This window comes from Chrysemys picta, chromosome 2 (assembly GCF_011386835.1).
Source record: "Chrysemys picta bellii isolate R12L10 chromosome 2, ASM1138683v2, whole genome shotgun sequence".
Taxonomy (NCBI): Eukaryota; Metazoa; Chordata; order Testudines; family Emydidae; genus Chrysemys; species Chrysemys picta.
The window spans coordinates 48558917-48573262 of record NC_088792.1 but is presented as its reverse complement, the minus strand read 5'-3'; the positions used below and the strand labels follow the sequence as shown (position 1 = coordinate 48573262).

The following is a 14346-nucleotide window of genomic DNA, read 5'->3' as shown; positions in this document are numbered from 1 at the left end:
TAATGCACTTTAGAAATCACACCCCCATAGTGCCCTTTGCTGCTCCCTGTAGATAAGCCCTTAGGTGGCTTTGCATATGCCCAGCAGCAGAAACTGAGATGCCTAGGGGACTTTACCTATGGAAATGTAAGCACTTAGGGACTGTAGGCACCTACAGGGTTAGGTGGCAGCTAAGCAATGGTTTTGTGAATGCCTTTGGTGGCTAATGTTAGTCGTAGGTAACTCATGGGGCAGTTAGGTGCCTAAATCCCCCTTGTGAATCTAGCATATAGCAGATACAGTATTATCTAAGTTATTGAAATTAAAGATTTTAGCTGAAATTCATCCTTCCTCTGAGAGCCAGTACAAAGCCAATGCACCACTTACGTCTCACCTAAACTATATTTTGAAAGTATAAATGAGATTTAAATTGTGCTCACGCCTTAAGCTGGGTCCCTATACAGGGGCAAATTTCACCCGTACAAAATTATGTCAATGTCTTTAGGTGCCACCATAGACTATTGCATTGGTTTTGGAGTCCAGGGAACTCTAACTTTCCCACATTAGAAATACATTATAAATTGAATTAACACAAAGCTTATGTTAATGTGACCTCACAAGTATATTTAGTTTATGGAATGTACCTGCCAGAAGTCTTTCTAAATTTCAACATGCTCTTGGCATAGTTTCTAAAGATGATGTGTGTAGTATATTATACTTAATGATTTATAAAATATACCTATATAAATTAAGTAATTTCTAGCAGCTGCTCATGTATTTGGTTCTGCTGAAAAGCTCAACTTTTTCTTCTTTTTATGCCTGGTTAGATTTCTGTCTGGAATTCATTCACACCCACACACAGGCTTAGAGTGGGCTTGGAGTATTAGCCTTCTGCAGCATAGCTGGAAAATACCTACTGAGCCTGAATGAATCAGAATATATCTGTTTGAAAACTTTCCCCATTGTTGGATTTTCATTATCTTGTCTACCTTCCCTTTCCTCCCCCTTAAGGAACAAGGGAAGACACCAATATTTTTAATTGTATTTTTGCCACCAATATTTTTAATTACCTAGTGCTTTTCCAATTAAAAATATATAGCTGTTTATGAAATGATAAATTATTCTAATATAGATGGAAAAATTAATAAAGCATGAATAGTCATAACAGGGAAATTCACCCTAGGGAACGCATTCATTTACTGTGTATCCTTTGAAGACATAAAGCAATTAATTTTCATATTTTTAATCATTTCCATTTCCAATTTCCTATTTATGGTATCAAAAATATTTGTCTTTAAACAAAGTATTTATCTCTGAGAACCATTTTTCTCTTTCTGCTTAGACAGCCCCAGCCCCACTCCCACCACAAATCTCTGTTGGGATCCACTAGCAAATTCCTAGATATGAAATGAAGAATGAATGTTGTATTCAATTAAAACTGCAGAGGGAATTTAGGTAAGGTGAATGTAATTACCCATGTTAGTACTACATTAAGAAACTGATTGAAATAAATCTATCATTATATGAGGCAATCTGTGCATCATTCTAATGATATAGTTGACGTTGGATGACCACATAAGCCTTGCATTTTCCATTTCTAAAGAAGAGGGTAGCATCAAATTAATCCATGAAGTTTGAAATGGGAAAACTTAAAACAAAACACAAGCTTCTTGGGAGACTTGATGACTCCTAGGATTAGTAATGAAATGCAGAGACTTTCAAGACTAGGTTGCTGCTTCAAATCCAGATCATGTTAGTAATTGATTTTACCCTGCATACCCAGGCAATCCCATTTCTTTTTCCATAGCATTTCTAAGCAATTCACCGTTTTCTTTCTGTCCAGGCAGCCATAGTACTTGTCCTGGTCTTCACCATCCTCCATGTTCCTTATTCTAACTTCTTCCTCTCAGCTTCTCTAATACCTATCTCATCTCCATTTGGTTCATACAAAACGGTGCTCCTAAGATCTTCTTTGTACATCTCTCTGATCACATCACTCCTCTCTTTAAATCCTTCCACTAGCTCTTCCTGTTTCATTGCATCAAGTTTAAGCTTCTTGCCCTTCACCACTCTGCCTGTCTGCACTTGCTTCTCTATATTTGCCTCTTATTGTGTAGCCTCCCTCCTTTTCTGTGCTCTACTAACAGTGCTAGTCTGTCTGTCCATTTGCTTCACATCCAAGCATCTCTGTGCCTTCTTCCATACTGCATTCCTTTATGCATGGAATGCACTCCCTGAATTGCCCCATCAGGTCACTACCTTCTCTTTATAACCCTGTGCACCTCTGCTGTGAAACTTAAAGAAATCATCCAATTAATGATGTCCAGGATGAATGGCTCCCATACTGGCAGAGTGGCTGAGACTGAAGTACTCTCACACCTAGGGCTCCCTCCAGGTCAGAGCTAAAACATATTTGCGGGCAGTATGAGGAAGCCTACATTACTGTTGCTTGTTCTATAACTATTCTTTTCATTACCAGAGTTTTCAGTCCAGCCACTTTTAGAGTATACATTTAATATTACAAAGGCATCAATCCCACTTTGATATAGTGCTTTTAATTCTTCACATGAAAGGCACTATGGGCCTAATCCAACTCCCATTGAAGTTAACATCAATTTTCCCATCGTTTTCAGTGGCAGCTGGATTTGGCCTCATATAAATTCCAATTGTTATAATTAACTTTAGACAAAATATCAAAAATAAATATCGTGCGATGGTGTAAAAAACAGTAGAGCTGGTAACACAACCTTATCTTTCACTAACAAGCTATAGAAAGACAATATATACCAACATTTTCTTTTAGGTATATTTTCTTGATAACAGGGGGAACTCACCAAAATCTTTCAGCTAAGATTTGACTTTTTAGATCTTCCATTTATGAAACAATGACAACAACACAAAACAACTGTGGCTCAGTTATCTATTCTGGCTCAGTTATCTATTCTGCCCAAGGGGGCAAGGTGCATTGTCAGGACCCCAGTGTTGTTAATAAAAGTGAATAAAACTAGTTATCATGCAAGAGTTAATAAATAAATCATGAAACTCTGTTATGGACCTGATTCAGCAGCATCCCTTACTCTTGCTGAGTAGTACTTATTCATGCATGTCATCCCTTAGAATTCAAGGGGTGTACATGTGTAAGTGCTAATCAATGTGAATAAGGGTTGCAGAATTGTGCTGTGTGTGAGCTAATGGCTAACTGGGATAGAAGTTTACTCAGAAAATCTTGGAAGAGGTATTTCCAGATGATGGTGTGACAGATGTATTTCAGCAGATGTACAATATTCCATGAGAAAAAAGTGAAAGATAAAATAGGATTAAAAAAGAAACATTGAAAATGCAATATAATGATATGGACCCACCAGCAAGGTCACATGTCCCTGATGAGAAACCCAGCTCTTAATCCCCAGCTACTATGAAAGCACTATGCCCAGACCCTGCATGAGGAACTATGACTAATATGTTGTCTACCTATCCCTCTCTAGCTGCTGAAAAGGAGAGAAGGCAATATTACTGTCTTTCCATCCTCCCTAGAACCTCCTGGTTACTGGGGATAGAGAGAACCCTCTACTCCCCCTATCCAGCTTTCTAGTTATTATGCAGAAAAGTGATGCCTTGCTATTCTACACATTCTTCGTCCTCTGGTATTGAGTATTTTGTGGGTTCCTCTGCCATAAATACTTCCATTGCTTGCCACTGCATCCTGTCATAGCTTTCCTAAGAGCAACAGCAGTGTGAAAGTGACAGGACTCCTGCTGTGCCAATCCGTGCGGTTCTAAACTGTAGCATTGCAACTAATGAAAGTCTTCCCAAATTTAGCTCTGCTTCTGTTTGGGGAAGGTGTGAGCAGTGATGGCGACCCTAGATGTTCTCTTTGCAGTGGCATGAAGACAGCACTTTGAAAGGTGAATCTTCAAAACCACCAGGGCTAGAAACCATTTACTTTAAAAAGTGGAAACTTTCATCCTGAAGAAACTGATGTTTTAACTCTAGCTCACTGTTCCCCATGTATCTCCCTCTCATTAGGGAAAGTTTTCTATCCCTGAATATAAAAGTTATCAAGAGGTCGATTTAAAAACAGCTATCAAAGTCCTTTAGCTCTGTCAGATGGAAGCTTCTATTTGCAGGGAGATAGAAGTGCGTTAGCGTTCTCAGCCGGCTTGCTCCTCCTCCTCTTTGTAGCAGGTTAACAAAATTTGTTTGCTTCCTTTCTTCATCCGCTGGTAGGAGGTCATAGTACCTACTGTCTGCACTGGGATATTTGGAAGTTGGAGAAAATAAGATTTTAAAAAATGATTTGATCTTATTTCAGATCAAAACATTGATTTTCCATGTCCTGGAGAGGTTGATAGGAATATTCCCTAGTACCACTAACAGCAGCAGGTTATATCATTTTTGTAACTATTCATGCACTGTACATAATGGGGACATGGCACCTTCTTTTCATTCTCTCCCACCCACCTACTGGCTTATGTAGCTGAGCCTTCAGTGTTCGGCACTCAGTCCTATGAAATCATGACGCAGAACTGGGTGAATAATGGAAAAATGTTCATTGAATAATTTTATGGTGGGGAAAAAAATCACTGAATTTGCAACCATTAGCAGATCAGCTCCAAGAAGGATACCTCATCCGATCTCCACCAGGGCTGAATTACAACTGTCCAAGGTCTTTTCAGGTGGGGCTGAGACCTTCTTCCTTCCTAGCCTACTACTTTGTCCGCAGCCAGGAGCAGGGAGGCCTGAGCCCAGCAGGGAGCCCTGTGTGTGGTCTGGGGCTCCTGCCACCGCGGCTCTGATGAGAGTGGCAGGAGGGACCTCCACAACTGACCCTCTGCTGGGGTGGTGGGCTTTTTTGGCGACTCTCTCTCTCACACACATACATAGTCGGAGCCCTCTGGTGGGGGGAGGAGGGGGTGCCAGGCAGCTCCTCCCTTCTCACCCCCCATCCCACACACCCCGGGATTTCTGTTTACGGGAAAGGGGCCACGGTTGGGACCCGGCCCCCTTTCCTTGGCCACCCCAACGGGATCCCGCTCCTGCTGCCTGCCCAGGGTGCTGGGGCCAGAGCTGGCTCCAGGCACCAGTTTACCAAGCAAGTGCTTGGGGCGGCCACTCCAGAGAGGGGCGGCACGTCCAGCTGTTCCGGGGCAATTAGGCAGACGGTCCATCACTCCTGCTCAGAGCGAAGGACCTTCCACCGAATTGCGGCTGCAGATCGCGATTGCCATCGCAGCTTTTTTTGGTTTTGTTTTTTGGTTTTGTTTTTGTTTGTTTGTTTGTTTGGCTACTTGGGGCGGCCAAAACCCTGGAGCCAGCTCTGGCTGGGGCCACCGCGGAAACCCAGCCCCAGCTGCACACCCAGAGCCGGGGCTTGGCTCGCACCCGGTCCCGGGGCTGATGCGGTTCCCCGCGCCCGCCCCTCTGCCGCCGAGCCCCCACCCCCTACGTGACGCGGATCGCTCAGCTCCTGCTCCATCCCGCCGCGCTGCACCGCCGCTCAGAGCGCGGCCTCTTTAAAGCCGGGGCTGAGCCGGTCCTGTCTTCTTCCCCGGCGGGGACCAGCTCGGAGCGGAGCCAGCAGAGGCTGCCCCTCCGCCGCCTACCATCCCCTCGGCCACCTCCTGCTCGCACGCGCTGCCGAGCCCCGGTGGCCAGCAGGCGGGAGGCGGCGGGCAGGAGCCGGGGGCAGGGCGCTGCAGCAGCAGGGGGCGGTGGTAGGCAGAGGCGCCGGATCCGAAGGGAGGGCGGCCGCTAGGTTCCCAGGCGCAGCCCCTCATGCGTGTCTCCGGGCATGCTGCCGCTGCCCCTGCAAGTCCCCGTCTATGCCTCGTCTGAGCCCCTCGGATCGGGTCTGCGCCTCTCGCAGGGCTCGCCGCGGGAACATGCCGAGCTGAGGAGCGGCTGGAGGCGGCGGCGGCAGCTGGGGCTCTCCCTGTGCCTGGGATCTAAGGGCCCGCGCCGGGCAATGACCCCCCGCTCCTCTGCCTCTGAGGACTGAAGGAGCTCGCGGGGCTCGGCACGCACCCGCCGCGGAGGGGACGCGCGGCTCCAGCGCTTCAGAGGAATGAGACTGTAAGTCCCGGGAACTTTGTTTCTCTCCGATCGCGGTGCCTTGTGATATGGTCCTGCTGCGGCGAGAGGGCTGCAGGGGAGGGTAGCGCCTGTGTACAGTACGGGGGGCAGGGGCGCCTGGACAATGTATGTAGTGGCGATGCTGAGAGCCATTGTACCAAACTGTAAACCCCATGGAAACCACTTCAAGCCAGGGGGTGTGTGAGTGTGACCAGATAGAAGTGTGGAAAATCGGGACAGGTAGGGGGTAATAGGCGCCAATATAAGAAAAGGCCCCAACTATCAGGACCGTTCCTATAAAATCGGGACATCTGGTCACCCTACCCTGCACCCCTAGTTCTGGCACCTATGCAGTGTGTGGGGGTCTTTCTAAATAAAACATCTAACCGAGAAACTATAGCTGCAGAGAGAGACCGTGTGTGTTCAGCCCAGAGAAAGGCTGGGCAGGCAGGCTGGCTGCTTGGCTTTAAACGCGATCCAGGGTCTCCATAGTCAGTTACAGGATAGCTGCAAGTGAGCAAGATTTGGTCCGCCCCACACGCTCTGCTGCAGATTAGTTATCACAGGCTGGCAGGCAAGCAACAGCCCTTCAGCACAGAAAGGGGGATCCTCTGGTGAACACCCTCGCCCACTCCCCTCTTCCCGGCCCGGGGGCTTGCATAGATGAACAGTCCCGCGCCTCCCCATGCACCCTGTAACTTTTGGGATGAATTTCTAAGCGTGCCGGGGATGGCTTGGCTGCGCTGATCCCCGCCTAAGGAGTTGTCGTTTTGACAAGACCTTGACAAGTCTGCGTAATGTTAGGTGGTTAATATGAATGTCGTGCAAGCAAGTGACCATACAGAGTTGGACTGTAAAATCTGAACATTGCAGCATGTTTGACAGTCTGCGGTTGGATTTAATGTTTCAAATAAGAAGCCATTTGAAATGCTGGCGAAGAGAATTAAGTGATTATCAGTGTAAAGCAGAGGTGGTGTTAGCTGGATGCAGAAGTGCTAATAACTTGGGGTAGGGAGAAGAGGAATATTGAATTCCAGTTTTAATTTAGCCTTTACACTGACTGGCTGATCATTTCAAATGCAAGATAAATTATAGACAGTAGCAATTATCCATCTCTGAAACACGGGCCATTTAACTGACACCTGAGTCATTACTTAATTATTCAAATTCCTGTCTGAGGATATTTCCATGCTATTTTCCAGCTACCGAACTGATATCAGTATTTTCTATAGCACTTAAAAGCTACAAATATACACTGAGATATTCGGAGCCCTACAAAATATTATTTCTATATTGGCATCTTTGATGAGAAATTAATTTCTTGTGTGCCTATTACTTTACATGCCCGAATACAATCTGAGTACCTTTTGATCTTGTCTTTGAATTGTTACATTTCTTTCTTCCTGGTGGTGTTTCAGCAGACTTCTTGACAAGATTAGGTGGGTTTTTTTAAACCTTTTATTAATAGTGAGAATATTATAGCACTTACTATTTTCCTTTATTTCAGTTACATAATTGTAGTTTTAATTCAAAGGATGAATGCAAAAATAATTGAGGGGGGGAGCACAGACAGATACATACTGAAACATATTATTTTAAATATCTTTATAATAAACTCCTTGTTGCCAATATTTTGGTAATCACTCCCAGCTATTAGCATATAGTGTATGGTATTGTCTCCAAAAATATCCATTTCCCCTGTGATTATATAGTAAGAGGAGCTGAATGAGATTCATTGAGGATGGGTTTGACAATTCAGTTTATCCAAATTAATTAATTTTTCTTCAGATATTTGATTAAATCATGCTTCTTGCTCTACTATTAAGACAGGTAATGTGTTGTAGAATCTTTTCATTTGGAACTTCCCAACTGGAAGGATCTTGTATTGTTCTACTGTTGAGAGAGTATCCATTCTGAACAGCTTAAGATTTCTCTTTTACTAACAACCCACATTGTAGGTAATGGTTAGCTGAAGGAATACTTTAATTTACTATTCAGAATTCTAGACGTATTTGCCAAGAAGGTAAATTAAATGCATGAAAGCTAATGTTTCATTTGAATCTCTTCAGATATCTGACAACCTTTAGAAGTAGGTGACCTCCAGTAAGTTATCTTTGTGATATGTACAGTTACTGTCATGCTGGTTGATAGCAAATTATTCTAGATAAACCGAAACCTGACACTTCAGTTCCTTGACTTATTTTTTAAATAGTAGCTTCATGGAAAAAGCTCTGCTTAAGATATTTGGGTTTAAATCTTGCTCCCATTGAAATCAATGGTAAAACTCCCATTAACTCCAATAGAGGCAGGATTTCACCCTTGATTTTTATCATCATTTATGGCTGAGTGCCAGCTAGCTTTGAGTTGAAATTGACACGACAAAGTCTAAATTAGATTAGTGACAGAATTTACAGCTCTCCATAGAATTGCTATTGCATACTGGGCTATGCTTAATAAATATAAAGAAGTATTCCATATTCAGTAAGTAGCATTATGTTTTTAAAAAGAATAGACTGCTCAGACTTTAAATCTCTTGTCATATAATGTAAATCAGAATTCTCTGTTGAAACTTTTTTTGTCAGAGTTCATCATAAATAAGTTATAGCAATTTGGTTTTGCCCCATATTTTTAATAGAGTAAACTAACAAAAAAGTTATGCAAAATACAATTCAGAAATTATTTATTAATATTAGACTATCTTTAGAACTGGTTGCAAATTTAGAGCTTTATTAGACTCCAGTTCTATAGGGTGGCTTTAATGATGAGGGCCCTAACACCTTCAAGAAAGGCTCAGAACCTGGCAGGTTTGAACTGTTAATGGTTAATTTATTTGCCAGATGATAATCAAAATTAGCTGATTAAACTCTTTGAAACTATGATTTGATGGATTCTGGTTTTTTTTTTTTTAGACATTTACTGATGATTACAGCTGGTCAGTTTTGATAAGGTTGAGAATTCGATGAAAAAAGAGAGAAATAGTCTGCAAAATTTATTGTTGAAATTTCCTTCCAATTTTCTACCAACACAAAACAAATAAAACCTTTCACTTAAGACCTAGTCTACTGTTCCCACTCTGCTAAATTTGTGTTACAGTCTCAATGTCTGTAATGTTCCATGTATCAGAAGCAAGATTGGTATATTGATGGATAGACCACTTTTATATAATAACTATAACAAAAAAAAAAAAAGAGACACCTCATCAGCAATGCACAAAATTAGAGGAAGTGAAAGTTTGAGATGGTTTAGATTTTCCTGAATGCTCACTGGATATGAAAGAAGATTCTGTGTTTCATTTAAAAAAAATCATGTCTATGTATTAGATTTTCAAGAAAGTGAGGGGCCAAACTGTAGTATTTGTTTCAACCATGTATAATACAGACAGGTATCATGCGCACTTCTCCTCAAGGTCTGTCAATGCACATCAGTTCTAGAGATTAAAAATGAACCCCCATAAACTTCTATGTACTTGTGACAAAATGGTTCAGTCCTGTTGCCATTGAAGTGAATGTTGAAACTCCCAGTAACTTCAATATGTAGGATTGGTTCCCTGAGGATTGATCATTCAAAGTACTGAACAATTTCAACTCACAAGTATTTGTATTATGGTAGCACCAAGAGGGTGAGTTGGAGACCCCATTGCTAGACCCTGCACAAACACAGTAAGGATCCCTGTTCTGAAGAATTTATAATCGAAATAGTCAAGACAGAAAAAGGATGACAGGGGAAATGACTTTCCTAAGGTGATCTAGCAGGTCAGTGGCAGAACCAGGACTAGAGCCCAGATATCTTGACTTAGACTAGTATCCTGGACCACATCGCATCCTGAGCACTCATTAAAGTTGATGGGAGTTGAGGCTGCTTGCACCCAAAACACCTTTGACAGCCTGAGCCCTAGATGATCATTTAATGAATGTCCAGAGGGGAATATCTAATTTACTATGTTACCTAACTCTGATCTCGTTTTTAGTTAACTTCACTATTTACTAATAATAGCCTGCCAAAGAACATCATACAATTACATATTGTTTGTTCTGTGCTGTTTTTGGTCTTCACACCCACTTTTTGTTTTGTCATTGCTTTTAATTACTTTCACACCAAGGCATGGAGTGGGTTTGACTGCTAGAAGCATGTATTTCAGGAGTGTAACAAATGCCAGGAATATCATTTCTTGGCTCTAAATGTACCTTCTTTCTTACAGACATTGTAGCAAATAATTCCAAAAATTCAGAAGTACTAGAAATAAATCTTCCTAAAATTTAATTTTTTTTCTGGTGCAGAATAAGTAGTGGTGAAAAATTATAGGGCCCAGTTGTGCCATTTATTTCAAAATGGAGTGCTGACTAAAATTCAGTATCACACTATGGTCCATGGTTCTACTAGGTTCTAGATATTTTTCTTTGTACTATAGATGAAAATCAGGCATGTATAAAGGTCCATGCAAGGCTTCTTATGGTAAGGTTCAACTAATGATAGAGAGCATGGTTGGAGCAACTATATAGGGGACCCTCTGCTCCCTTCCAGACTATATCAGGGATCTCCACCCTGCCCCCACAGAGGCTGATGGTAAAGGTTAGTCCACAGAGTGGGGGTGGAGATATTTGGGTTAGTCTACAGACTTGGGTTGGGACAGGATCTATGGTTCTGTGGATCCAGTGTAGCTAACACTGCATGCAAATGGCCCAGAGGGGAAATGGCCATTATCTCAGACAATAGACACATATCGTCGTTAGCAGTAGCTGCAGCAACATCAATAAAAAAAAGATTGATTTGATATCCACCCAGCAACTACAATTTGGAAACCTAGTCAAGAGGACAGGAGCCAAATCCACTACAGATACTGAAAAGCTTGAATTTGGACACATTGCAACTGGGCCTCCTTTTAACCAACACAGTACCCAGAAGTGTCTCAGAGGTCTTCCTGGAGATGTTCTCATAATGTATATGCCTACTGTACTGATGGGCCTGGCCCCTGGACCAGTGAACTATTCAGCTGGGACCAGTATTATGAGGATAAGCACAAGTGGCTGACAGAACCTTATGGTTGTGGATTACTAGTATGTAAAGGCAGTCATCATGGATCTTCTGGAAATAAATGATTATGTGTTGAGAGGTATGCCTTGGGACACTAGCACTCAAGGACTTTTGTTGGAGGTGGCTAAAATCAGAAATCCACTTGGTGTTGCACATGGCAGAACTGGTTGTCTTGGAATGGTTGCTGCAGATTTTTCCCTCATTGGGAAGAGAATGGGCATACAGACACTGGATAGAGTCATTGGCCAAATAAACCCCCTTTGCAGAAGGTTATGCTTTTTTGGGTTGCTGGTACAGAGAGAGTTTACAGGACCAGTGCACCTCAATGCACTCTGGAGAAGAATTGGTGGGAAAACTTTGAGAGAGACATTTCTCCATTTTCCCCAAACAGACTGCAGCAGAATGATACCAGCCGTTTTCCTTCTGAAGATAGAAGACCAATCATGGACGTGACAGAGTTCAATCTCCATGGTCTAGTTCAGGGAGCCACAACACACTAGAGAGAACCATATGCTTCCATTGTGAGACAACGGGACAAATGTACAGAGCTTGTCCTGACATGAGTGTAATTACAGCACCTCCTGGTGGACATCAAATGAGACCCAAGAGCATGTTTCTTCTTTCCCTCCTAAGTTTACAGTTCCACTATGAGTTAATGTGACCAAGGGATCTGCGGGACTTTGGCTATAGTCAAATCCTGGTGCAAGGTGACTTGGTTCAGTGACTTGTGCTGTGACTCACTACTTGGCAACAGAGGAACATACAAATATCCTGACAGGAAGAACAGCCAAAAGTTTGTGTATCCAGTCAAAGGGTGAAACTGGGATCATTTCACATAGTTGATAGGAGGTCACTGGATACAAAGGAGCAGAGGTTAAGCACCATGAGAGCTATGCTGCCATAGGCTTGTTCTCTAGCCACTGCCCCCAAAACTCCCATTCACAGGGGGTTCATATCGCAGACCGGGTCAACAGGTAAGTTACTGCTGACAGTGAGCATTAACTTGCTCACTAAAGTTCTACAGTTCTGAGAGGTAGGCATTGCTGCACATCCCAGACCTCATGGAACCTTCATGGAGAGGCTTCCTTAGGGCCAAAGGAAGGGGGACTGATGCTGCAACAGTGGTACTCTTACTTTTGCACTCTTACCCCCACACTCCATTAAACAATACTGTTCATACCAAGTGAGGCTTGCCCTTCCAACCTCTGCATTTCAGCTGCTAGTGCACTAATACCATAGACCACTGTTCTACCTGCAATCCTGTCTTCATCAATGAAGGTGATAGATGCACAGGCACATCACACATTTTAGAAATGGGGCAAAAATTTGTTGTTGGAACCTAGGACTATCATCTGAATTTGGATTATTAATCAATGAATGCAATTATATTTAATAGAAGCTACAGCAGAGATTTGGCAAGGCTGGCTATTTGCACCATACCTTGGATAATTAATCACTAATAGTCACTCTGGAAACATACATTTTGTTCTGTGTGACACAGTCCAACAAATGTTTTCCAGATTAGTCATGTACAACAGCATAAACAAGCAGCATGTCATTCCTGAGCTATGGCATTAATTAAGTCTTGGTTACTATTGCCAAGAGTTGGGTGAATAATACATTGGACAAAATTTGCAATATATTTTGAATACATTAATTAATATTTTGTTTTATTGTTCACCACCTCTAGCTTTATCTGTATCTATATGAAAAATATGTGTTTTACTCTTAGCTTTGACATGCTAAATATGCCGTGCTACGCCACTGTTAGCTTGGTGCAAAACACAGGTTAGGAAGCAGGTGTTTGAAATGCTTTTCAGTTCCTGGATGAACTAGGGAATACTGAACTGCTTCTCCAAGATTCAGTTTAGAAAATGGACACTTTGATGGGTGATGCCTAGTGAATTTACAGACATCAGTCTCAAATTACTCAAGATGAGATGTATGTCATGTCTTTAGAGTTATCAGAAGACTATAGGCACAAATCCCTTTAAAATACATCTCTACCCCGATATAACGTGACCCGATATAACAGGAATTTGGATATAACGTGGTAAAGCAGCGCTCCAGGGGGGCGGAGCTGCGCACTCCGGCGGATCAAAGCAAGTTCGATATAACGCGGTTTCACCTATAAAGTGGTAAGATTTTTTTGGCTCCTGAGGACAGCGTTATATCGGGGTACAGGTGTAGTGAGATGCATTATGTGGAATTACAGTAGGATTATTATACAGAGGTCAGTAGCAGCTCCAGAGTTAAGATTGTACTGACGTGTACGCAGTACTGCATTAGCATTTAACTTAAAAGGGGAACTACACAAAAGTGAGGAGGCTAGTTAAGCAGAAATTAAAAGGAAGACACAAGTGAAATGCATGCAAGCTACATGGAAACTTTTTTAAAAACACCATGATGGAGGCTCAAACTATATGTATACCGCAAATAAAAAAAAAATAAAAAAAAAATAGCCCACCAGGGCTAAACAGCAGAGTAAAGGAGGTAGTTAGAGATAAAGACATCTTTTAAAAATTGGAAGTCAAATCCCACTGAGGAAAATAGAAAGAAGCATATAAACTCTGGCAAGTCAAGTGTAAAAGTATAATTAGGCTGGGCAAAAAAATCAAAATAAACAAACTTGAAGAGCAACTAGCAAAAAAAATAAACTAACAGCAATTTCTTTTAAAGTATACCAGAAGCAGGAAGCCTGCCAAACTATCAGTAGGCTACTGGATGATCAAGGCGCTAACGGAGCACTCATGGAAGACTAGGTCATTGCAGAAAAATTAAATGAATTCTTTGCATTGGTCTTCGCTGCAGAGGATGTGAAGGAGATTCCCACATCTGAGCCATTTTTTAGGTGACAAATCTGAGGAACTGTCCCAGATTGAGGTATCAATAGAGGAGGTTTTGGAACAAACTGATAATTAAATAGTAATAAGTCACTAGGACCAGATGGTATTCACGCAAGAGTTCTGAAGGAACTCAAATATGAAATTGCAGATTTACTAATTGTGGTATATAACCTATCACTTAAATCAGTCTCTGTACCAGATGACTGGAGGATAGCTAACATAATGCCAATTTTAAAAAAAGGCTCCAGAGGCAATCCTGGTAATTATGGGCCAGTAAGCCTAACTTTATGACAGGCAAATTGGTGAAACTATAGTAAAGAACAGAATTATTAGACTCACAGATGAACACAATATGTTGGGGAAGAGTCAACATGGCTTTTGTAAAGGGAAATCATGCCTCACCAAATCTATTAGAATT

At 42.2% G+C, this 14346-nt stretch overlaps 1 protein-coding gene across 2 annotated transcripts in view; it reads left to right on the top strand.

Moving 5' to 3' along the window:
* Positions 1-5478: 5478 nt before the first annotated feature.
* Positions 5479-14346, top strand: part of CALCR (calcitonin receptor) — a 241571-nt gene continuing 232703 nt past the window's right edge. Inside the window, exon 1 of one of the 2 annotated variants that reach the window (XM_005308550.5) lies at positions 5479-6051. In XM_005308550.5, the coding sequence (XP_005308607.1) occupies positions 6044-6051 (8 nt within the window). In that variant the 5' untranslated portion in view covers positions 5479-6043. The remainder of the gene's footprint in view (positions 6052-14346) is intronic. The other variant, XM_005308549.5, reaches the window with a different exon arrangement.